At 36.1% G+C, this 23744-nt stretch overlaps 2 protein-coding genes across 2 annotated transcripts; both read right to left on the reverse strand.

The window, feature by feature from the left end:
• Positions 1–2280: 2280 nt before the first annotated feature.
• On the reverse strand, positions 2281–3216 carry LOC101683388 (olfactory receptor 4P4-like). The gene has a single exon (XM_004782179.2). The coding sequence runs from the start codon at positions 3214–3216 to the stop codon at positions 2281–2283; it is 936 nt and encodes a 311-aa protein (XP_004782236.2).
• An 11738-nt stretch (positions 3217–14954) lies between these two features.
• LOC101683092 (olfactory receptor 4P4-like) lies at positions 14955–15893 on the reverse strand. The gene has a single exon (XM_004782178.1). It carries the CDS (start codon positions 15891–15893, stop codon positions 14955–14957), a length of 939 nt encoding a protein of 312 aa, XP_004782235.1.
• Positions 15894–23744: the final 7851 nt, after the last annotated feature.

Raw genomic sequence — 23744 nt, forward strand, 5'->3', positions numbered from 1 at the left:
CTGCATCTGGCTCCTTGCTCAGCGGGGAGCCTCCCTCCCCCATCTCTCTCTGCCTGCCTCTCTGCCTACTTGTGATCTCTGTCTGTCAAATAAATAAATAAAATCTTTTTAAAAAAATGCTTAGGAGAAAATGTTTAATCTGGCGATAGTTTTGTTTCCTTGTGTATAACTGCTGAGACAATCTGTCCACTCCCTCTTTGCTCTAACAGCTCTGGTGAGTTTCACCTTCCTCATTATTTTTTTCTGCTCTTTATACCTGTTTGGACTGTGCCTCCAGACTGATTGCAACTCTTGCATTTTGCTTACATATTCTAAAACACTTTCCTTGTTTTACCATCTTCTTTTTATTAAACTCCTGCTATCTAACATCTTCTCTGTAATAACATTTGCTATGTTTCTTGAATAACCTTTCTTCGAATCCGATCAAGCACGCAAAAAGGCCTTTCTTACATTTTTATTTTTCTGTAGAAGATCTTTTTCAGGATGTCTCTTTCCTTCCACTACAAGCTTTGATATATCTGTCATGCTATAGTGTATATTTTTAATCAATAAACTTTATTTTTTAAAGCAGCTTTAGCTTCACAGCAAAACTGAGCAGAAAGTACAAAGATTTCCCATAATTCCCTGTCCTCATACACAACCTCCCTTACCACAGTGATACATTTGTTACTATCAAAGGAACTTACATTCACACATGATTATCTCCCCAAATATTCTTTTCATTAGGCTTCATACTTCATGAAGTACATTTTATGAGTTTTGATATGCATAAGGACATGTATCCACAACTGTACTAACATACAGACATGCTTCCTGCTCTAAAAATCTTCTGAGCTCTATTCATTCTATCCTCTACACTGACCCTTGGCAAACACTAAAGGTGTCAAGGTCTCCATTGTTTTACCCTTTCCAGGATTCATATAGTTGCAATCACATAATAGGTAGCCTTTTCATATTGGCTTCTTTTGCTTAGTAATACACATTTAAGTTTCCTGCATATCATCTTGTGGCTTGATAAGTCATTTCTTTTTAACTCTGAATAATATTCGATTGTCCAGAGAAATCACATTTTATTTATCTATTCACCAGTAGAGGGGGGTCTTGGTTGCTTCTGAGGTTTGACAATTATAAATAAAGCAGTTATAAACATCTATAATGCAGCCAAAATATGCTTGCAAAATGTACTTTAATTTGCTTTGGTTGGTTGACCGTATCTTAATCTGTCTTTTGCTAGGCTTTATTTTTTTTTTTTCCTCTATATCTCTTTATAGCAGAGAAAGTCTTCAGTTCTGGATCCATTAACTTTCCACTTACCAACTATAGGCAGGTAGGGATTTGTTGACATTTACAATTTATTATTCAGTCCCTTAGGTTTTATGAAAAATGTTTTACATTCTGGTAAATGGTGAAAAAACAAGTAATTTTGTTTTTAACATCCTGAATTATTGACTCTTGCTCTGTCTTAACTACGTATTACTATTATTTTTAATATGGATTCAGGAGAACTGATTGATCACCAGAAGCTGATTTAAAACAAGTTCTCTTATACAGATTTCTTCATTGTACAGCTGATTTCTGAATGCCACTAGAGGAAGTAGAAATGAATGTTTTTTTTTTTAAGATTTTATTTATTAATTTGACAGACAGAAATCACACATAGGCAGAGAGGCAGGCAGAGAGAGAGGAGGAAGCAGGCTCCCTGTTGAGCAGAGAGCCTGATGCAGGGCTCGATCCCAGGACCCTGGGATCATGACCTGAGCCAAAGTCAGAGGCTTTAACCCACTGAGCCACCCAGGTGCCCCAGACCCAGAAATGAATGTTCTATCATAAAGATACTTGTGATGATTTAAAGTCATTATTTTAATTTTAGATTTCAACTTGGTCACTAGTGTAGAATGTGTGTCACTATGAGAACTGGCATATAAGTGCAGGAGTTGTAATAGAATTATCATTAAAATTGTTTTGGCTTTATAATTCACTGACCAAATAGTGTTGCTTTATTTGATTTGGCAGTTTTTTCTATAGGTGACCCTAATCACACCTCCTTAATACTCCATAAAACTAAGTTTTCAATTAATTCTGGTATGTGAGAATTAGGATTCATTAAGCTATCTCTTTAAATTTCTTTATAATTCCTCTTTCTTTCATGGATTCCATTCACAATAGACACTGAATATAAAGATAATCAAATATTTCTTAGCTCATTTAGTCGCATCAAGCTCATTTTTTTTTTCAAGCTCATTTTTTAAAATAAAGTTACTTAGGTATATGTTGCTCAAGTTAATTGGGTACTTCCTTTGAAAATAATGTTTGACACAAAACTTTCCTCATGGAACTTTTCATCTCTGTATTCCTCAATGTATAGATTAAGGGATTGAACATAGGAGCAACAATGGTGTAAAATAGAGCAAATATTTTGTCCTCAGGGAAAGTGGTTGGAGGTCGAAGGTAGGCAAAGATTGATGGCCCAAAAAATAAGATGACCACAGTGATATGAGACCCACAGGTGGAGAGGGCTTTGCGTCTTCCCTCAGCTGAGTGATGTCTTAGACTAAACAAAATAATGACATAAGAAACAAACAAGACAACAAAGGTAACTAAGGCGACCATACCTGAATTGGCAACCACAAGGACACCAGTGATGTAAGTATCAGTGCAGGCAACTTTCAGCAGAGGGAAGATATCACAAAAGTAGTGATCGATTTCATTAGGACCACAAAAGGGCAACTGGATTGCCATCAATAATTGAGGAAAAGAATGGAGAGCCCCACCAGCCCACGCAGCCAAGACTAGGAGATGGCACCTTCTCCTGTCCATGATAATCACATAGTGGAGAGGTTTGCAGATGGCAACATAGCGATCCAAGGCCATGACTGTGAGAATAAAGACTTCAGTACTCCCAAAGAAATGCATGGCAAAGACTTGTAACATGCAATTATCATAGGAGATGGTTTTTGTCCCCCCTAGGAGGTCACCAATGAATTTGGGTGTGACGGTAGAAGTATAGCAGATGTCCATAGAGGATAAGTGGCTGAGGAAGTAGTACATGGGTTGGTGAAAAAGAGGACTGCATCGAATGGAGACAAGGATCAGAAGGTTTCCTGCCAACAGGGCAGCATAACAGAATAAGAAGAGCACAAAGCAAAATATTTGCATATTCTGGTCATACGAAAGTCCTAGAAGTATGAATTCTGAGATGTTTCTCTGCTTCTCCATATACTTGAGTCTGCTGTACATTACACACAAATGAGTATGTATCTGAAGGAAATAAACAGAAATTTGGTGAAACCTTAATAGTATGAACACATAGATATAAAATTTACTGAGTGGATTGACATGAATATTATATTAACATTTATTATTCTTGTCTTCTTAAATTAACTTCTTTCTCTTGTTTTATTGTCTTTGATTCTGAAGAAGTATTGGGAAATAATTTTATAATTGGAATAATGGGAATGATTATGTATGTTACTCAGTTTTACTGGTAAAGATCTCTAAATATTTAAATGAAGTTTTTAAAATAAAAAACTATTCATTATTATCAGTTATATTATTTTGATAAGAACTAAAATTTTTTTTAAATTTTCCTGAGTCCAAAAATTATTTTCTGTATATCTCTTGAATGCGTGTGGCTAATACATGAGGACAAATTTCTTATTTTCAACATTTTCTGTTCAAATTCTGTGAATTATTTCCTCAGGAAATGCAAATGTACAGTCTGAACTGTTAAAGGTTAATTTGTACATAGTACCATAACCACCTCTTTTTTTGCTATGTGACCAAACGTTGTCAATGGGTCATGCATGCTAATCCAGTGGAATTGCTGTTCTTTAAAAAAGCAAGGAACGGTGAAAATGTATACAGAAAATAAAGAATATCAATTCATGACCAAAATGTGGAAATAAATTAGCACTTTCATTCATTTCTCCTATTTACATTTCATGTGTTAAAGAGAATTTTTTAAATGTAAATACTGTCATTGAAGATTGCGATGACCGTCCTTCAGAATAGATAAAATTATTAAATTGATCAAGTATGTTTGAATCATGCATATATCATTGTTCTTCCCCCAAATTTCATGAGTTTTATATACAATCTAAAGAACTAATGTCAAAAAAGGGGGTGTATGGAAGGTGGCATTAGTCAAACTTAGTGGTTAGGTTGCACTCAGCGATATTTATTGAAACAAAATAAATGCAACATTCATGTATTTGCATCTTTTGTACCTGATGTGTAACTTTAAGACATTATTTATTTGATAAAAAATAAGTTAAAAATAGAGAGAATGCATTTCATGGAGTTTTATTCCTCAATGATGAGGAATTATCTGTCCCCAGTGGGTTTGAACAGCTAGTGCACTTCCTACATTTCTCTGGACCTGCTGGGACAGTCATATCTAAGTTTCCAGATGTCTGTTTAAACACACACACACACACAAAATGCTGTAATACCAAGTTATATAGAAACCATCAGATCTACTGAAAATTAATATATATGTATTAAAGTCCCAGAGACTATTGTATGTAAATACATACAAGTATACACATACATGTAGGATATATCTCTCTCTATTTATGTATACACACACACACACACACACACATGCACACTATCCATCTATATATATATATAGAGAGAGAGAGAGAGTTAAGAGAGAGACATTTAGAAAATGGTCCATACTGTAGGATAACAATTCTGCTTTAAATTTTATTCAAATTCTAACTTCACAAAGGAGTGATTTTTTAGTGTGTTCCTACTTTTTTTTTTTTTTTTTTTGACAATGATGAGTTACAGAGTATTCAGAAGTTAACCTTACTTAAAGAGCACTAGAAAGTTTTAAGGAGGTAGAATTCATTGACCTGTTTTCTTTTTATTGCGAGTGATGCTGATTCTTGGTTAACAAGCTAGAAATAATGTTAGTTTTTCAAATACAATATTTTACCTGAAACAATTTGGTTTAAGAAGAATTACTATATAAGAAGTCGGCAAACAATTTAAAAGCAGAACTCACCTGACTAATCTAAATCTCTGATTTTAAAAAGAAGAAACTCAGATCAAGAGAATCGAATCTTTTCTCAGGTTGGGGAAGTAATACTCTGTGAATGTTGGGAGACAGAAATCCTCATTTCCCCTCAATTTGGGACTAATTTTATGGAGGAGAGCTGAGGGGTATGGTGATGGTTGTCAGGAGGAAGGCATGGAAAACCTATCCTGAATCCATAACTGAATAGAAAAGAAGATGCAAGATGATCGGTGACTAGACACCCAGTCTGTCTTCCTGAGTATTTATGGAAATAAAGTTATATGGACTATTGAACATTAATGTTGTCTGGACTTTTCTCATTCTAAAACACTTTAAATAATTTTCCTTCAGTTTTCCCAACATGTAAATTGTTTAAATCAGGATTCTTCCTTGTATCTAGACTATGATTGGGATTGAATCCACAATAGTGTTTCCCATTTATCTCACCCCTGTAACCTGAGGGTCATTACACATGATCGTTGCAGAGACCAGATGTAAAATGGAAAAGGGAGGAGAATTACTGTCAGAGAAATAACACTTTGAAGGCAGAGATATTATGGACCTCTCTTAGGTAGAAACTGAAATCACAGTTGACACATAAAGAACATCAGGAAACCACTGAACCAGTGGTTAGAAGAGCACAACACAGGAAGAGGGAGAAACATTGAGGAGTTTTAAGGAAACCGACCAGTACAGTCCTTGAGTGAAATCCTTCATCTCTCTAAACTTCATTTTACTCCTTTTACAATGAAGAAATCATTATGAAATTCAGAATTTTAATGAGGAATACATGAGGTAATATGAAACATCCCATAAACAGGTGTGGTTCAAAGTGGATTAGTTTAGAACTATAGAAAGTGTCATGCACCCACACACAACCAAGGCCAGTGGCAATTAAAGAAAAAAAAATTCATAGCATGCATTTCATAAGTGATCAGGTAAACTTCAGTTTCAACAAATATTGAGGAAAACATTTAGGTGAGTTGCATGGCCGGTTGGTTCTCTTAGGGAATGCTTACCCCTAATCCTTAGAGTGATATATATATATCTTATCACTATAAAAATATTCCCAAATGATTACTTCCTTGATAAAAATAAATAAAAAGTGTACTTTTGGTTGAACTACCAGTATAAGAATAGAGGATCTTATGTGTTTAAATCAAAGCTTCCTCTCTGCCTACTTGTGATCTATGTCCGTCAAAAAAATAAATAAAATCTTAAAAAAAAAAGGGAGGGGACACCTGGGTGGTGCAGTGGGTTGGTCCACTGCCTTCGGCTCAGGTCATGATCCCAGGGTCCTGGGATTGAGCCCCACATCAGGCTCTCTGCTCAGCAGGAAGCCTGCTTCCTCCCTTTCTCTCTGCCTGCTTCTCTGCCTACCCATGATCTCTGTAAAAAAATAAATAAAATCTTAAAAAAAAAAATCAAAGCTTCCATCATGGGTGCCTGGGTGACTCAGTCAGTTAAGTGGCTGCCCTGTGCTCAGGTTAGGATCTCAGGGTGCTGGAATCAAGCCCTGCATCCTACTCTCTACGCAGCAGAGGTCTGCTTCGCCCTTTCCCTGTGCCTTTCCCCACACACTCTCTCTCTCTCAAATATATATATATATATATATATATATATATATATATATATAAAATTTCCACCACACGTTTCCAATATCTCTTAGTATAACAGAATGGCATGTTATAAACTTATCTTAGTTGACTCAGATGAAACTAATCTATTCTACAATGGCAACTACTCTGAAATACAGGAAATTATTCATATTTGTATATATTGAATAGCAGAAAAAGGGCTATTTTTTAACAGTAACATGGAGGTTTGTGCATAAGTACAGGAATGGGGCCCAATGAAATTCACTGCCAACTAGAAAATGCTTAAATTTTATTGCTATTAACTGGAAATTTGCTTACAAATAATGATTAAAACTAACACATGTAAAACATTTTTTTAAAGATTTTATTTATTTGACAGACAGAGATCTACAAGTAGGCAGAGAGGCAGGGAGAGAGAGAGGAGGAAGCAGGCTCCTCACTGAACAGAGAGCCTGATGCGGGGCTTGATCCCAATCATGACCCAAGCCAAAGGCAGAGGCTTTAACCCACTGAGCCACCCAGGTGCCCCTGTAAAACATTTTTATAGGAATGGAATTACCATATATTGCAAAAGAATTTATAGTATTTAGATTAAGTTATATAGAATAAGACCATATAATTAGTCAAGCTCATGCTTGGTGGGACCCTTCCCAAACTAAGGTGACAAGGATAATTCACTAAGCATAATATCTGAGTGTTTGTCAGGTTAGTTTTATGCTACATCAGGTAGAATTCCATCCCTCAGATACTCACTGTGCCAAATCATCCCCAGCATCAAAATCTGGAATAAAATGAAGAGAATTATAAGTCAGTAATTCACATGCTTCCATATTAATTCTTTATAAATGGTTTGGAAATCTCAGTGTGACTTACACCTTCTACAGGTCTACAAGGAAGTGGACTTCAAATATTTACTAAACCTACCAGAGATGAAGAAAGGCATTGTTATGCCTCAGGAAAGTAAGCTAGGAATTTCAAATGCTGACTTAAGGTCTGAATGCTAGCTCACTAAAAATAAAAATAAATAAAAGTATTTCTTAATTCCTGCAAAAGGTAACGAGAGTATTTAGGTTCTGGAAATTGCTGAGATTCTGCCTATTCCTGAAGAGAATTTGGTTGGGATCAACGGAATATAAACTTAGGTGACAACACAGAAATTAGTAATTCTTTGAAAGCTGTAGATAATTACATTCCCAAAGGCATTTCTAGAGAGATCCTGGCCAAATGTTGCTAAACCACTGTCCAGAGTGATGTCTCTGGTTGCCCAGGGTGTTGCTTTCTATCTTGGATTAGTTTGCCTCAGGAACTATTTATTTCTTTAGAGACCCAAAAAGGTCACGGTCAGAGTGGTTCAGGATATTTTGACTGTTCTGTAGATTCATCCAGCTTTCTGAAGAATGAGAGGAAAACCAGTGCAGTCTGTAATAGTGTTTGGTTAGCTATCAGGAAAATGTGAGGTGAGATAGAACCAAGAGAGCGACACACAAGCATTTATAATCCAAGTATGCCCCAGTACCAAGATGTGATGTGTGTAGAGTCAACAAATCAATACAACCAATGACGTGCAATATGAGAACCATTGCAAAACTATCCATAGTTTGGGACCAGCATTGTTGGGACGGATGTTTGGGGGATAGGGGAAAAAGAAAAGGAATGATGAAACAATAAACATTCTTTCTGTGTGAATTTGGGAGTTAAGAAAAGTAAAGCAGATGAAAAAAAATTCAGAGAAAAGTGGAAACGTGGGTGCCTCAATCAGTTAAACATCTCACTTTGGCTTGGGTCAGATCTCTGATCTCAGGGTCCTTGGATGATCTTGGGGTCCTAGGATCAAACTCCAAAACAGCAGTGAGGCTCCTTCTCCCTCTCCCTATGCCCTCTGCTCCACTCGTTCTTTCCTTCTCTTAGATAAATACATAAAATCTTAATTAAATTCATTAAATTATTTAACAAGAATGCATATTTTGCTATAAGTATTATTTCCTCGATTGTGGACGTAAGAACACAGGAGTTTCCAGGAGTTAAATAACCAGCTCAAATAGGTGTTACTGAAGAGATGAGGATGGGGCATGAGGTAACTGGGTGATGGGTATTAAGGAGGTCAGCTGATGTGATGAGCACTGGGTGTTATAAGCAACTAATCACTCTTTGAAAACTACACCAAAAATAACGATTTAATATATGTTGGCTACTTGAACATATAAATAAGATAAATAAATAAAATTTAAATTTGACTCTATAAAAAGTAGCCATTAAGCAAGAAAATGTATATTTCTAAATTTAAAGCTTGATTCCAGGCTTTGAACATTTAGTATCCCTTGAGTAAATGAAGGATTCTAACCGATGGGGTTCAGGGCAGGCTGTCCCACGTGCGACTTTGACATGTGGATTGTTCTGAGCTGAAAACAATCAGACCAATGGATTCAAGAAGAGTTTTTATCTTTCCCACTAACTGCCTAAAAAATTGGGATTGAAGGCCTTGTTCAAGAAAGAGGTGGCTCAGTGGGTTAAGCAGCTGCCTTCGGCTCACCAGCGAGATCGAAATCGGGCTCCTGCTCGGCAGAGCTTCTGTGCCTGCCTGCCTCATGTCTGCCTGTCACTCTCTCTGGGTCTCTCTCTGCAGAGTGTGGGGTGGGCTTGCTTGTCTCAAAGGGCTTGCTTGTTCAAATTCCCTGTTGCACCCATAGAATCCCTAACTTCTTCTCTTTAGCTCAGGAGAGAATATACACTTCAGTTGCCTGATTATCAGGGAGTTTCATTTCTTTGGGGTTCCCATACATATGAAATTGAAGGTTTTTTGTTTGTTTGTTTGTTTGTTTGTTTTTCCTTCTGTTAACCTGTCTTATGTCAATTTGTTAGGTGAGCCAAAGAACAGAAAAAGGAAAAAGGGAAAAGCTTTCCTCCCCTACATAGCCCTTTGACACAGAGGATATCAAAGCTTGATGATTTTACAGTTTGTCCATTTCAATACCATACCCAATGTTGACCAAGCTTTACCCAATCTAGCCTGTATCAATCCACAGAGAAGAGAGCCAGTCATATCTTGTGTATCCTCCCCTGACAGACACTCTAGGACTCCCCTTAGAGACATATACAGGTGTCCCATCAACATCTTCAAATCTTGACTTAGCCCCTCTTCATAAACGTGTTCTGCTGAAAACGTTTTAATTTTAATGAAGTGCATTTTACCTTTACTTTTAATATGGGCCACACCATTGTTATTATGTTTAAAATTATTTTTCTAATCCAAGGTCACAAAGATACTGTCTTGTTTTATTCTAAATGGATTATGCATTTCCTTTTTTACATATTGGTCTATGTTCCATTTGGGATTGAATTTGTACAAGTTGTGATGAATGGGTTTTTGTGGTGTTGCTGTTGGTTCATACCAATGTGTAACCCTTCTACTGCCCTTTGTTGTGAAGACAATGTTTTCTTCACTAAATAGCCTACAGACCCCTGTTGAGAATTAGTTGACCAATGCACGCAGTCTGTTTCTGACTCTCTAGGCTGGCCCATTGATCTGCTTGTCCAGCTGCATGAGAACAACACACTGTTTTGAATACAGCAGCTTTATAATAGACCTTGAAATGAGATAATGTAAATTCTTGTTCTTTTTAAAGTTGTGTGACCTAATGGAGTTTCTTTACATTGCTGTATACATTTTAGATCACTTTGGAAAATAATAAACTTGTCCCCATTCATATTTTTATGGGATTGCCTGAATCTAAAACATATTTGGGGACAATTCACATCCAAAGAGTATTGAGTTATCTGGCCCAGGAGCACAATATTTGTTTCTATTTACTAAGTTCTTCATATATTCTCAACAGAGTTTTTATAACATTTTCAGTGTATGCCTTGCCCCTATCTTGTCATATTTTTCCTTAAGTATATTGTGTATTTGATGCTATTGGAAATGGAATTGTAAAATCCACTTTCTGTTTTGTAGTTTCCAGTACAAAGTATGCAACTGATATTATATATCATGCTAAACTCACATAAAAAAAGAAAGTCTCTCATATTGAATAAGAGTTTGGTAGAACCAGCAGTTTTCACCAAGGCACAATTGTCTGTAAAGAAAATTCTAGGGAATGTTAGAAAACCTAACATAATTTAAAAGTACCAAAATGGTTTCTTTGGTACTTTTTAGTACCAAAGTACTTTTTAGTACTTTATAGATGTGTTCACTTCTGTTTTATTTTTGTGAGCATTTGTGTAGAATAGAAAAAAATTTTCTCTGTTGTTGGGTAGAATTCACACCAAATCTAGCTGCACAAGGGATATGAGGACAAGGCAATAAATTAAATCACTTTAAGATGCCATAAATTGCCGTTGAGAATATGTATCTTAAAATTTCAGGAGCTTGGGTAATTTATATCATTTGAAGAATTTTTCATTCAGTCTAAAGTGTTGGATTTATTGGCCCTAATATGAACACTCTATCTTTTATTTTTATTTTAAAAATCTGTAGAATGTGTAGTGATATAACTTCTATTATTGAAAGCAGCTATGTGCAGTAATCAATGAGTTTTAAGCATATAAGGCATCAACATCCAGAAACTAAAACTAAATTAAAATAGAAACAAAATGAAACCAATCCTGTCCATGTTGATTCATTCTTTCTGATGGAGGCATAATACTCCATTGTATATACAGACCATATCTTCCTTATCCATTCATCCACTGGAGGGCATCTTAGTTCTTTCCACAGTTTGGCCATTGTGGTCATGCTGCTATGAACATTGGGGTACAGATGGCCCTTCTTTTCACTACATCCGTATCTTTGGGGTAAATACCCAGTAGTGCAATTGCAGGGTCATAGGGAAGCTCTATTTTTAATTTCTTAAGGAATCTCCACACTGGTCTCCAAAGAGGCTGCACAAACTTGCATTCCCACCAACAGTGTAGGAGGGTTCCCCTTTCTCCACATCCCCTCCAACACATGTTGTTTCCTGTCTTGTTAATTTTGGCCATTCTAACCGGTGTAAGGTGGTATCTCAAAAGTGATTTGAGAGAAATCAGAGTGGGGGGACAAACCATGAGAGACTGTGGACTCTGAGACACAAACTGAGGGTTTTGGAGGGGAGGAGGTGGTGGAGTTGGGGGAGCCAGGGCACAAAGATAACTGTTTCAATCACTTATAGGATATTTACCATAACCAAGAATTCAACTAGGAATGCATGTCAGCTATGCTCAAAATCACACAGCTAGCTGGTCCTAATCAAGACTTCCTGAGACCTTAAGTTCTTGACCACCATAATGCACCTGGCATACCATATCCCCTCAGAATTACCTGCATGTGAGAACTTACTCTAACCATGGAGTCTCCATTATATGAACTACACAGTAATGAGGAGGTCAAGTTGAAGACAGGCCTTCCATTCCGCTCTGACAGCCCATCCTGAGGGCTGATTTCATCTCTTCTGATTTTCTCATCATCACCAGAGACCCCCATGATTATGGTGTCACATAAAGTAGGTATTTCAAAGCAATCAATTCTAAATACTTCAGTCTTCACTCTGTACCTAAATTGTCAACTTCTTGAGAGCATTTTGATTTTACTAATATCTCTTGGTGGATGATTTAGGGTCCATATCTGAATCAGCCCTCACAATGGATGCCTGCAGACCAATATAGGGTTGAGCACAGTTGAAGGATTAGGAGAGGGGGCTGGGGCAGGGAGTCACTTAAAACTCTTACAGCCACATCTAGTTTGGACCTCTGGTCTTCCCTTTAGGGCCCTGGCAAGATATCTAAGCTTCTTCCAGCCTAGTGTTTTCTGATAGCTCTGGGGCATAAAGAAAGAAATGGTGTAACAGATTTCTTAGCAGATAAGAGGTATTCCTTTAATTAAAAATGAGATTTTAAATTAGCAATAAATTCCTAGATAGAGTGGGACACCTGGGGCTCCGCTTGTTAAGCATCTGCCTTCAGCTCAGGTCATGATCCCAGGGTCCTGAGGATTAGTCCTGCATCAGGCTTCTTGCTCAGCATGTAACCTGCTCCTGCCTGTTGGTCCCTCTGCTTGTGTTCTTCTCTCTAAAATAAATAAATAAATAAATAAAATCCTTAAAAAAATAAATTCCTATATAGATGGCCTGAATCTACCAACAAATTGATAAGTAATTTAGTTTGTTATATTTTATTTGTCAGCTTTTCATACAATGTCATCTAATTTTACCAATAAAAAATTGTGATCCCTTGGAAAAAGAAAATATGAGAGTAAATGATTTTTATAAATTTCATTACAGGCCTTCTTTCCAATATGGTGGGACTTTTCCTGATTTTTCCTGAAAAACTCCAGGAGTCCCAAAAGTCCCCAAACAATACATGCTCAGACAACCCACTACATACAAAGACAAGGGTACATGGACTTTATATACTTAAAAAAATATCCAGAACATTTTGGAAAGAGTCTCTATTAAGCCACCAAACAGAACTCTGAATAACTTGTCTAACTATGTCCTTTGTACAGTCAAAATGTTTTCCCATCACACTCTGGAAGCTTGCATGAATCTAGAGAAAACAGAAAATATTAGTTACATATATGAAAGTTTCTTTTTTTAAAAGATTTTATTTATTTATTCATGAGAGACAGAGAGAGGCAGAGGGAGAAGCAGGCTCCCCTTGAGCACAGAGACCGATATGGGACTTGATCCCAGGACCCCTAGGATCATGACCTGAGCTGAAGGCAGACACTCAACCATCTGAGACACACATGTGCCCCAATGTGAAAGATTCTAAGAGCTGAAACATTAAATGAGTGGTATCAGGCACTAGGCAACCACTACTACATCCATGACATAGGCTCTGGGGATAGAAGTAACTGAATCAAGCCAAATTTGTGTGGAAGCAATGTAATCATTTTGCAGAGAAAAGACAAATTTCTAGGCAGAGACAAATGTGAAAATGAATATAAATGGAGCCCAGAGCTGAGATTGGGTATTGTGAATCCATGGACAAAGAGGTAACCAATGATTAAGTGAGTAGTGTCGCCTAAATGCAGAAAATAAAAATATATGTTTATAAAAAATAAAAAATTAATAATTCAAAATAAAATAAAATAAAATAAAATAAAACTATCCTAAGCATCTGGTGGTCTGCTAATTTTATTACATCCTTTATAGGAACATGGGATTATACATTAAATTCTTAGCCTTTTTGACATCACTTATCTTATGGTTAATGCATGATTGTTCATGACACAAGGACAAGTTCTAGATATGTAAGAACAATGCATATAGTCACATAAAAAAAGAAAGTATTATCATAGAATTTAATTCAGCTACTATTTGTTTACATCTTAATTTGGGCCAAGTTTATTTTTAGAAAAAAAGAAAGATAAGAAAAATAAAGCTATACCACATACTCCTCCTTCTCAGACAAACTAGTGAAAGCACAGTTCATAAGAAGAAGCACTTACATAGAACATAGAGTTATTTCAAGTGGAGGAAACATACTGCTGAATAGCAACAAAAGAACAGGGCAGGAATCAGAATGACTTCTAGTATGTTGGAGCCAAGTCTTCCTGAATAGGAAAACATGAGCAGTGTGAATTAGAGTTAAGACATGGGCCCTCAAGCATGGGTGGGGAATCCTGAGCAGAGGAGATAGCTGAAACACAACCATAAAGCTGACAGTAGAGTGTGTTTGGAGAACGCATACTGACCCAGCGAAGCTGAGTGAAAGCATCCAGGAGAAGGGACACACAGGAGCTAAGACAGGGAAAGAGGGAATTACATAACTTGACTTTTCAATGTGCCTTATGCTGTGTTAAAACTTCACATGTGTTAGTCCTAGTGGTAGTATATCTTCATGAGGTATAATATTACCCCATTTCATAGACACATGCATAATTAAATCAAATTGCCAAAACCCAAAAATAAAAACTTATGTCAACCAGCTAACCCTGACCCCAAAGCCGGTCATTATAACACCATACCTTCTTCCAGTGTGATGACCTCTGATAGTACCAGTTAGAGCTGAACCAATTTAGGGACGTTTATGATAAACAAATGAAAGTGTTGGATTTTGTTCCAAGAAAAACAGGGAACCATATAGAATTTTAGCAGGGAGATGAGTGATTTGATCAGAGATGAGCTGTGGAAGGTTATTTCTTGATTTCCTCAAATCCAAGTGCTCACACCTGGAAGTAAATGGACTCTTTAAAGTGCAGATTGCAATCTGAATTACAATGACTTGCTTCTTTGGCTCATACTAACTTCAGAGGTTCTTTAATCCAGCTCCCCAAAGAGAACTCAGATGCTTTTATAACATCACAAATGATCAACTGTCTGGGGACAACGGATTGAATGAAAGCACAATGAAAATCAACCTCTTGACTTGAATTCTGAATGTGCCATTTTAGACCACACCTTGCCCATGGCGATTTTCATCTCCATGTTTCTCAGGGTATAGATGAGAGGATTCAGCATGGGGGCAATCACAGTGTAAAACACAGAGACTTCCTTATCCTTGTTCTCACTCCCGGCAGGTAGAACATAAGTATAGATACAGGGCACAAAGAATAAAACCACCACCATTATGTGAGAGCTGCAGGTGGAGAGAGCCTTGCGTCTCCCTATGGAGGAGTATGTCCTAAGATTCCATAATATGAGAATGTAAGAAGCCACCAGGACAAGAAAAATGACAACCACCACCATTCCTGAATTTGCAATCACTAAGATACTAACAACATGAATGTCTTTGCACACCAGTTTCAAAAGAGGCTTCACATCACATATGTAGTGATCGATCTGATTAGGACCACAGAAAGGTAAGTCGAGTACCATGAGCAGTAGAGCCACAGAGTGCCAAAACCCCACACCCCAGGCCATGAAGACCAACGTGTTACACCTCCGCCGGTTCATGAGGACCATGTAGTGCAGGGGCTTGACAATGGCAACGTAGCGGTCTAAAGCCATGGACACCAAGATGAATATCTCCACACCTGCCAGCAAGTGGGCAGTGAAGAGCTGGGTCATACAGCTGTTATAAGAAATGTTTTTTCTTGCTGCACCTAAGTCCCTGATTAGCCTGGGGACCACAGTGGAGGTGTAGCAGAGATCCATGAGGGAAAGGTGACAGAGAAAATAGTACATTGGTTGTTCAATTAGATGGCTGCAAGTGATGGTGAGTAAGATGATGAAATTTCCCATTAAGACAGCCAGGTAGCACAGCAGGAACAAGAAAAAGAACAGTAACTCTAATTGCTTATTTTCCCATAGTCCCATGAAAACAAATTCTGTGACGTTATTCTGATTTTCCATGAGGCTGAGGTGAGTCCAGAGACACAACAGAAACTTACTTCACCTGAAATGATATGGAACATATGACATTTTTTTTGTAGCACTGTAAATATTTGGAGTATTTTTACATGAAAAAATACGTAGATCACAGAGGAATTTTTGTACTTAATGTTTAAAGTCTTTATGGTGTAAGACAGATATCATTATTCAAATGATGTTTAGTGAGAGCATACTAAATCCTGGGAATTTAATGAACATATTGAATGCATTTAACTCATAATAACCCAGGAGTGACTCTGCTGATTTTTATACATGGGGGAATGCAACTGGATGTGTTCCAACAATAACACCAATTCATTCAGATAGTAAAAAGTAACATAAGGTATGGACCTGTATCAAATGCCAAATTCTGTGCTCTTGAGAGTTATGCTACATTATCCACTGACCAAAAGGACTTTGGTCTGGTTTCTACCTCCTGTCTCTGCCATTAACACTCAGATAAACCTATGCAATTCTCCTCCCTTCCATATGCTACTGACAATAACTTACAAAGCCCCAATCCAACACCATATTCTATACATTCAGGAGAAGTAAATATTTGTTCAAGATATAAAATCACAATCAAGATTCTTAATCATAGCAAATAAATAAACTGAATTAGTTGATCACAAATTCAGAGACTCGCCTTCTTGGTAGTTTTGTCGAGGTTCAGTTTTAACCAGATTTTGTCACGATTCAGGAGAGGCAGGAAATGGAAAAACAGAGGTACAATCTGAGCATCTGAATACAGGAACATGGTGCTGCTTTTATATAAAAGCCTTCCATTTTCCCAAATCATTCTGAAGACACATTTTAGAGGTTGCTGTTTAAAATGTTAGAACACTGCAGAGAGCCAATTGTTTTCTGTTGACATGTTGAAGAACCCTAGTGATGAAAGAACATCCTGCATGTTTAACCATGCAGTTAAGCAGCATAGCCACTTAGATGCAGTCGATCTAGGAGAAGAGAAAGAATATGTTGAGCCATCACATTTTACCCATTACCAAGTGTCTACCACAGCAAAATTATGATTTTCCTAAAAAACTGTTAATGCCAACTCATTATTTTCACGGTACCAGAGGGGAAGAGTGTGTTGAGGAGAACAGATCTCTCATCTACTGCTCATAAAGTGGAGCATCCAGGGTCCTATGTCTTGTTACCTTTTTCTTGTTAACACCGAGAAATTCATTGTCTTTCATCCTCCCTCCCTGGTTTGATAAGTGGAAGTAAAAATATTGGATCTATTTTTCTTGTTCTGAGAGCAAAATGGAGTTCATTGGGGAATACACAATGCAAGGTCTCATGGTTCTAACTTGTCAAGTCCATAAAATGTGTGGAGAGGAACACACAGTTGTATAAGAAAATAGAAAACAAGATGTTCTTCATCAACTAATCAGCTTTACCTATTGACTTTGTATTCCACCATATGGGGTGGGTTGAGGATTTTATGCTAGACATACATTCAGGATAAGGAAAAAACATTGGCATTGGTATAAATTTGTTCTGGTTTCAACATAGAGCTTGGCAAAATACTTCTTTATGTATAAGTTGGGAAGATCCAAGCCTAAATTTCATGTGGAAGAATAGGATCAGTTAAAGGACATATATAAATCCCAGGGTAGCTTTTCAGTAAAGTCAGAGAACAAAAACTAGAGAATCAAAACAGTAGGAAATGCAACTCTTGGTTTAGAGTGTGTTCTGAACACTGGTGCAAACCTGAACATCTCTTACCACTTAGTGGTAAGGTAGGTTGCTAAAGGTTGCTATTCAACCCACAGTGCTTAAAAACAAGCTGTGAAAATATAAATTGATATAGGAAAAGGATCTATAGCAGCTCCTATGAACTTTCTTCTAGGAATCCCCTTGGGTGGGGGACGGAATCTATAAAACCTCCCTTTTCCTCTTTCTTTCCCTTTTCCTTGCTTTCCCTCCCCCCTCTCTCTTTCAATATATCACAGCGTAGCAACCCTTATTGTACTCACACTTCTTCTGATGATGATGTGAGATGATAAAATGCCTACATGATGAGATGAAGTGAGGTGAATGAGGCAGGCATCGGGAAATAGCTTTAGGCTGCTGTTGACCATCTCCAAACACATCAAATGGGGATCTTCTGCTTCTGCACCATGGCTGAAAACAGGTAACTGAAACCATGAAACTCGAAACATGGACAAAAGGGACTATTGTATTATTGTCCTTGTTTTGCAAATAAGGAATCTTGAATCCAAAGCTGCACAAGTACTAAGAGGAAGGTCTACATCTAAATCACCAGTTTATTCCATACGATTTGGAAGTTCATACTTCTTTTTTCATTGTCCTTAGATACCTTTTCCCAAATACAAATAAAGGCATAAAACCTTCCTCAATTGCATTCCCAATATTCCTGAATGCCTTCTCTTAAAAATATCTGCCAACACAATTATTACAGAGGAACTTAAAAATTTAAATTAGGGGATCAAATTCTGTATAAAATGAAAACCTATAAAAATTTCAATTATTTTCTCTTTATCCTATATATCCATACATATATAAAATGTTTTTGTATATATTATATCAAGGTGATCCTTCAGTTGGTTTCTTTTACTTTTTGTATCTGTACTATGTAATAGCAAACAGACATGGAGCACCTCTTACCCTCCTTTTTATCTTTCATCCAAAGAACCTTTCAGAAAAACGTTTTTGGGAATAACATGTATTAAAGCATGTGCATGTCCTCAGGGGAAACCTCCCACAGGCATTTTCCATCAGCCAATGTGTGTGTGATTATAATTTGAAAAATAAAGCCCGTATTATTATAGTGGTAATATAGGCAGCCTTGAGGCTTATTTGATTTATATAATTTTTAAAGATTTATATATTTGTTTGTTTGTTTGCTGATTGATTTATCTGAGAGAGACGGGAATAGCATGAGGAGAGTCAGAAGCAGAAAGGGAATCCTGAAGCAGACTCCCTGCTGAGCACAGAATCCAACTCCAGCTGGATCCCAGGACCTAGATAGCATGACATAAGCTGAAATTCAGAGTTGGATGCTTAACTGACTGAGCCACCCAGTCTCCGTTTGATGTATCTCTTAAGGGTGATTAGCTGAATGATTCAATTCTGTTGTATTCTTCTAGCACTGATGTAAGGTGAATATGTATTATTCTCTCCATCTTCTCCTAGAATAATTTCTTCCAAAACTGGAGATGTATATTATATACACACATATATTTTTAATTCCTCACATTATGTAAAGAGCTAAATATGTAAAGGAAGTATAGAAAAATATTAATATTTACTCATCAACATAGAGTCATTGTCATTAGCATGAAGATTTTGAAATAATTCTCAATGGCTAATTACAACCATTGGAATCTTAGAAGTCATATACATTGTTTTATGTCACTAGGTAACATCGAATATAAGGGTCTCAGAATTAGGAAATGCCACAATGCATAATTAGTTATTTTCCTTATTTTAGTGTTTTTTTTTTTTTTTTTTTTTACTTTGAGTGAATCAGGTTGAGTAAATTGGAGTCCTCCGTTCATAGCAGCAATCCTCCTGAGTCCATGCTAAGTCCATGTAAGTCTAATTTTACTTTTTTTTTTTCCTGCATTGCTCATTTCTACTTCTGCTTCCCACTACAGTGCACCCACTCTACTCAATTGTACTCAGTTCCACTAGCCCCAGGATATTACAGATTCCTTGTGATTATCCTACAACTGTCCACATCTTACAACCCTCTTACAATACTATCTGTAAAGTATGATGTTTGACTCTGTCTTCTTGCTGCATGACCCTGCCTCAGGCATACACTTAGCAGTCTAGTCTCCAAATGCATAAAGCAAGTTTAGATAAATCCACATGAAGAAAAATATGAATCCACCTTCAAAGTGGAAGATTTCAATGTTTCTTTTTCTATGATGGATGCCTAAGAAGGCATTAAATCCAGAGGGTATAAAAGATCTGAACAACAGAAATTAAAAGTTTATGGAGGTTTGTATAAAAGCATACATCTAACAAGGAATACATATTTTTGTATGTATGGAAGGAGTATACATAAAATTAACTAAAAATTATTTTAAAAAGCATCACCATGTTTTTAAAAAAGTGACATTATACAGAAATCTGAGCTCAATAAAAGTTATAAGTAGATCTAGGGCGCCTGGGTGGCTCAGTGGGTTAAGCTGCTGCCTTCAGCTCAGGTCATGATCTCAGGGTCCTGGGATCCAGTCCAGCATTGGGCTCTCTGCTCCGCAGGGAGCCTGCTTCCTCCTCTCTCTCTCTGCCTGCCTCTCTGCCTACTTGTGATCTCTGTCTGTCAAATAAATAAATAAAATCTTTAAAAAAAAAGTTATAAGTAGATCTACATCTAGATCTAGGTAGATATGAATATAAATACATGCACAGATACATTATTAAAAATTAAAATTATTCTATTAAACACAGTTAATTCATTAAGAAATCATACTAGAAATTTAAAAATCTACATATACTTGAAATATAAGGAACATACTACCTGTCAGAGTTTGTAGAATATAGGGAGACTGATACTTTTAAAGAAAATGATAACATTAATATTTTCACTAGAAAAAAAGAAAATCTGAAAAGGATTTTATTTTTATAAGACAGAAGCAGATCAAAAAGTAATATGAGAAAACATAAGGTTAATCAAAGTGAAAATTAAAAAGAAGCAAAAACTAAAAAAAGAAAGAGCAACAAATTTTCACATTGGATCTTTGAGAAACCTTTCAAAATAGTCAAAGTTTAAACAATATGAGTGAATACAAAAGAAATAAAAGGTAATTAGGCAATATTAGTGAATAATAATATAACTAATGATGAAAAGGGAGAGGAAAAATATAAAATATTATCAACAACTAAATGCCAATAATTTTGAATATATAAGCTAAAAAAGATGTTTCTACAAAATACTATACACAACTCCAGAAAAATTACAAAAGTAGTCTATACCTAGTAAAATTAGAATTAATTAAAAATAATACTGTAAAAGAAATATGAGCTTCAAATGGAATTATAACATTTTTTAAAAGATTTTGTATATTTATTTGAGAGAAAGAGAGAGTGAGCAAAACACAAGCTGGGGGAGGGGTAAAGAGAGAGGGAAAAGCAGGGAGTCTGTCCCCTGCCTAGCAAGAAGCCAAATGTGTGGGGCTTGATCTTAGGACCCTGGGATCATGACCTGAGCTGAAGACAGACATTTAACCAACTGAGCCACCCAGACACCTGAGGTTTCGAAACATCTTACCAAAGTTTTCCAAAATAGACTCTCCCAGTCTTTTATAATTTCTCATAGAGGAGTAAAAATCAAACTATCATTAATTCATTTTGTAAGACTATTATTACAAGGAAATATAATTAATCACTGAAACTACCCTCTCTGAAATTGACTCTAGAAAGTTTTAACAAAATATTAAAAAGGGGCGCCTGGGTGGCTCAGTGGGTTAAGCCGCTGCCTTCGGCTCAGGTCATGATCTCAGGGTCCTGGGATCGAGCCCCGCATCGGGCTCTCTGCTCAGCAGGGAGCCTGCTTCCCTCTCTCTCTCTGTCTCTGCCTGCCTCTCCATCTACTTGTGATTTCTCTCTGTAAAATAAATAAATAAAATCTTTAAAAAAAAATTAAATTAATTTAATTTTGCATAAAATTAACATTCCATTACCAAGTTTTATTCCAGATATCCTTTAATAGTTTATTATTAGAAACTTGATGAACATGTCCACCAAACTGGAAATTAAAAGGAAAAAAAAAAAAGGAGAAGTCAAGATGACAGAGAAGTAGCAGGCTAAGACTACTTCAGGTAGCAGGAGATCAGCTAGATAGCTTATCTAAAGATTGCAAACACCTACAAATCCAATGGGAGATCAAAGAGAAGAAGAACAGCAATTCTAGAAACAGAAAATCAACCACTTTCTGAAAGTTTATCTTATATATATATATATATATATATATATATATATATATTTTTTATATTTTTTCTTTATTCATTTTACTTTTTTAATTGTTTCTTTTCTTTTTTTTTTTTTCTTTCTGAACCTCTTTTTATTCCCTTTCTCCCCCTTCACGATTTGGGATCTCTTCTGATTTGGTTAAAGCATATTTTCCTGGGGTCTTTGCCACCCTTTTAGCATTTTACTTGCTCCTTCATATACTCTTATCTGGACAAAATGACAAGACGGAAAAATTCACCAGAAAAAAAAGAACAAGAGGCAGTACTGAAGGCTAGGGACTTAATCAATACAGACATTGGTAATATGTCAGATCTAGAGTTCAGAATGACCATTCTCAAGGTTCCAGCCGGGCTCGAAAAAGGCATGGAAGATATTAGAGAAACCCACTTGGGAGATATAAAAACCCTTTCTGGAGAAATAAAAGAACTAAAATCTAACCAAGTCAAAAACAAAAAAGCTTTAATGAGGTGCAATAAAAAATGGAGGCTCTGACTGCTAGGATAAATGAGGCAGAAGAAAGAATTAGCGATATAGAAGAACAAATGACAGAGAATAAAGAAGCTGAGAATAAAGAAGTCCTGCATATAATGTGACTTGGCATTTAGGCAATACATATATACATATACATATATACATGCATATACATATATACATGTATATACATATATACATGTACATGTATATATACATATATGTACGTATATATACATGTATATATATATACATATATGACAAATATCCCTTTTGAATCCACACCCAAAGACGTTACACAGAATACAAGTAAACAAAAAACCCATCAATGTTTCTTACAAAATAACTGGTTATGGTGATGTGGAATTTATTCCAGTAATAAAGGACTGATTGAGCATTTAAAAATCAGTGTAATTCACTAAGTTAAGAGAATGAAGGAGTATCACAAGGCTATTTGGATTAATGTAAAATTATTTGATAAATTTCAATTGATAGTTGTGATTTAAAGACTTTAATAAATTATGAAATAAAAAAAAGTATTCCACTTTTACCATGTCATTCTATGTTTTCAATACAATTCCAGTAACAATCTCAATAGTATTTTTTATTTATTTATTTATTTATTTATTTTAAGATTTTATTTATTTATTTGACAGAGAGAGATCACAAGTAGGCAGAGAGGCAGGCAGAGAGAGAGGAGGAAGCATTCTGATTTATACCTGAGAAATGATACCCACTGAGCCACCCAATAGTATTTTTTAAAGGAATCATTCGAAGATTCAAATTCAAAGGAATCTCGAAGATTCACACACACACACACACACACACACACACACAATGTAGTTCGGATGCTTACTCTATCGAAATTCAAGAATTGCTATTAAGCACCCATAATCAATGCTGTGTGGTATTGGCCCAAAGTTAAACACTGAGATTTGAAACCAATAGAATGCACAGAAATAGGCCTAATTACATGAATTTTTACAGAGAGGTCAGGTAATTCAGATGGGGGAAAATGTAGACTATTCCACAAATTCTACCAGATCTATGAGGGGGAAAAAAAATCTAAACCACAACCTCATCTCATACCATACACAAAAATGAACTCAAAATGAGTGTGAGGTCACATGTTGAAGCTAAATCTATAAAAACTGCCAAAGAAATCTTTTGATCTTGGGAGGAGACCAATATTTATTAGATACAAAATAATCATAAACCTTAAGAACAAATTTAAAATTGGAATTTGTCAAAGTTTTAAAATCCAGTGCTTATCAGGTAACACCATTAGTAAAAATGAAGAGGCAATCTATGGATTAGGTGAACATTTTGTAGATATACATAACATCTATATGACAAACACCTGTATTATATATAAAGAACATTTAAAACTTAGTAATAAGAAAACTAGAAATC

Source organism: Mustela putorius, unplaced genomic scaffold (assembly GCF_011764305.1).
Source record: "Mustela putorius furo isolate JIRA1106 unplaced genomic scaffold, ASM1176430v1.1 tig00000127_pilon_pilon_pilon, whole genome shotgun sequence".
Taxonomy (NCBI): Eukaryota; Metazoa; Chordata; class Mammalia; order Carnivora; family Mustelidae; genus Mustela; species Mustela putorius.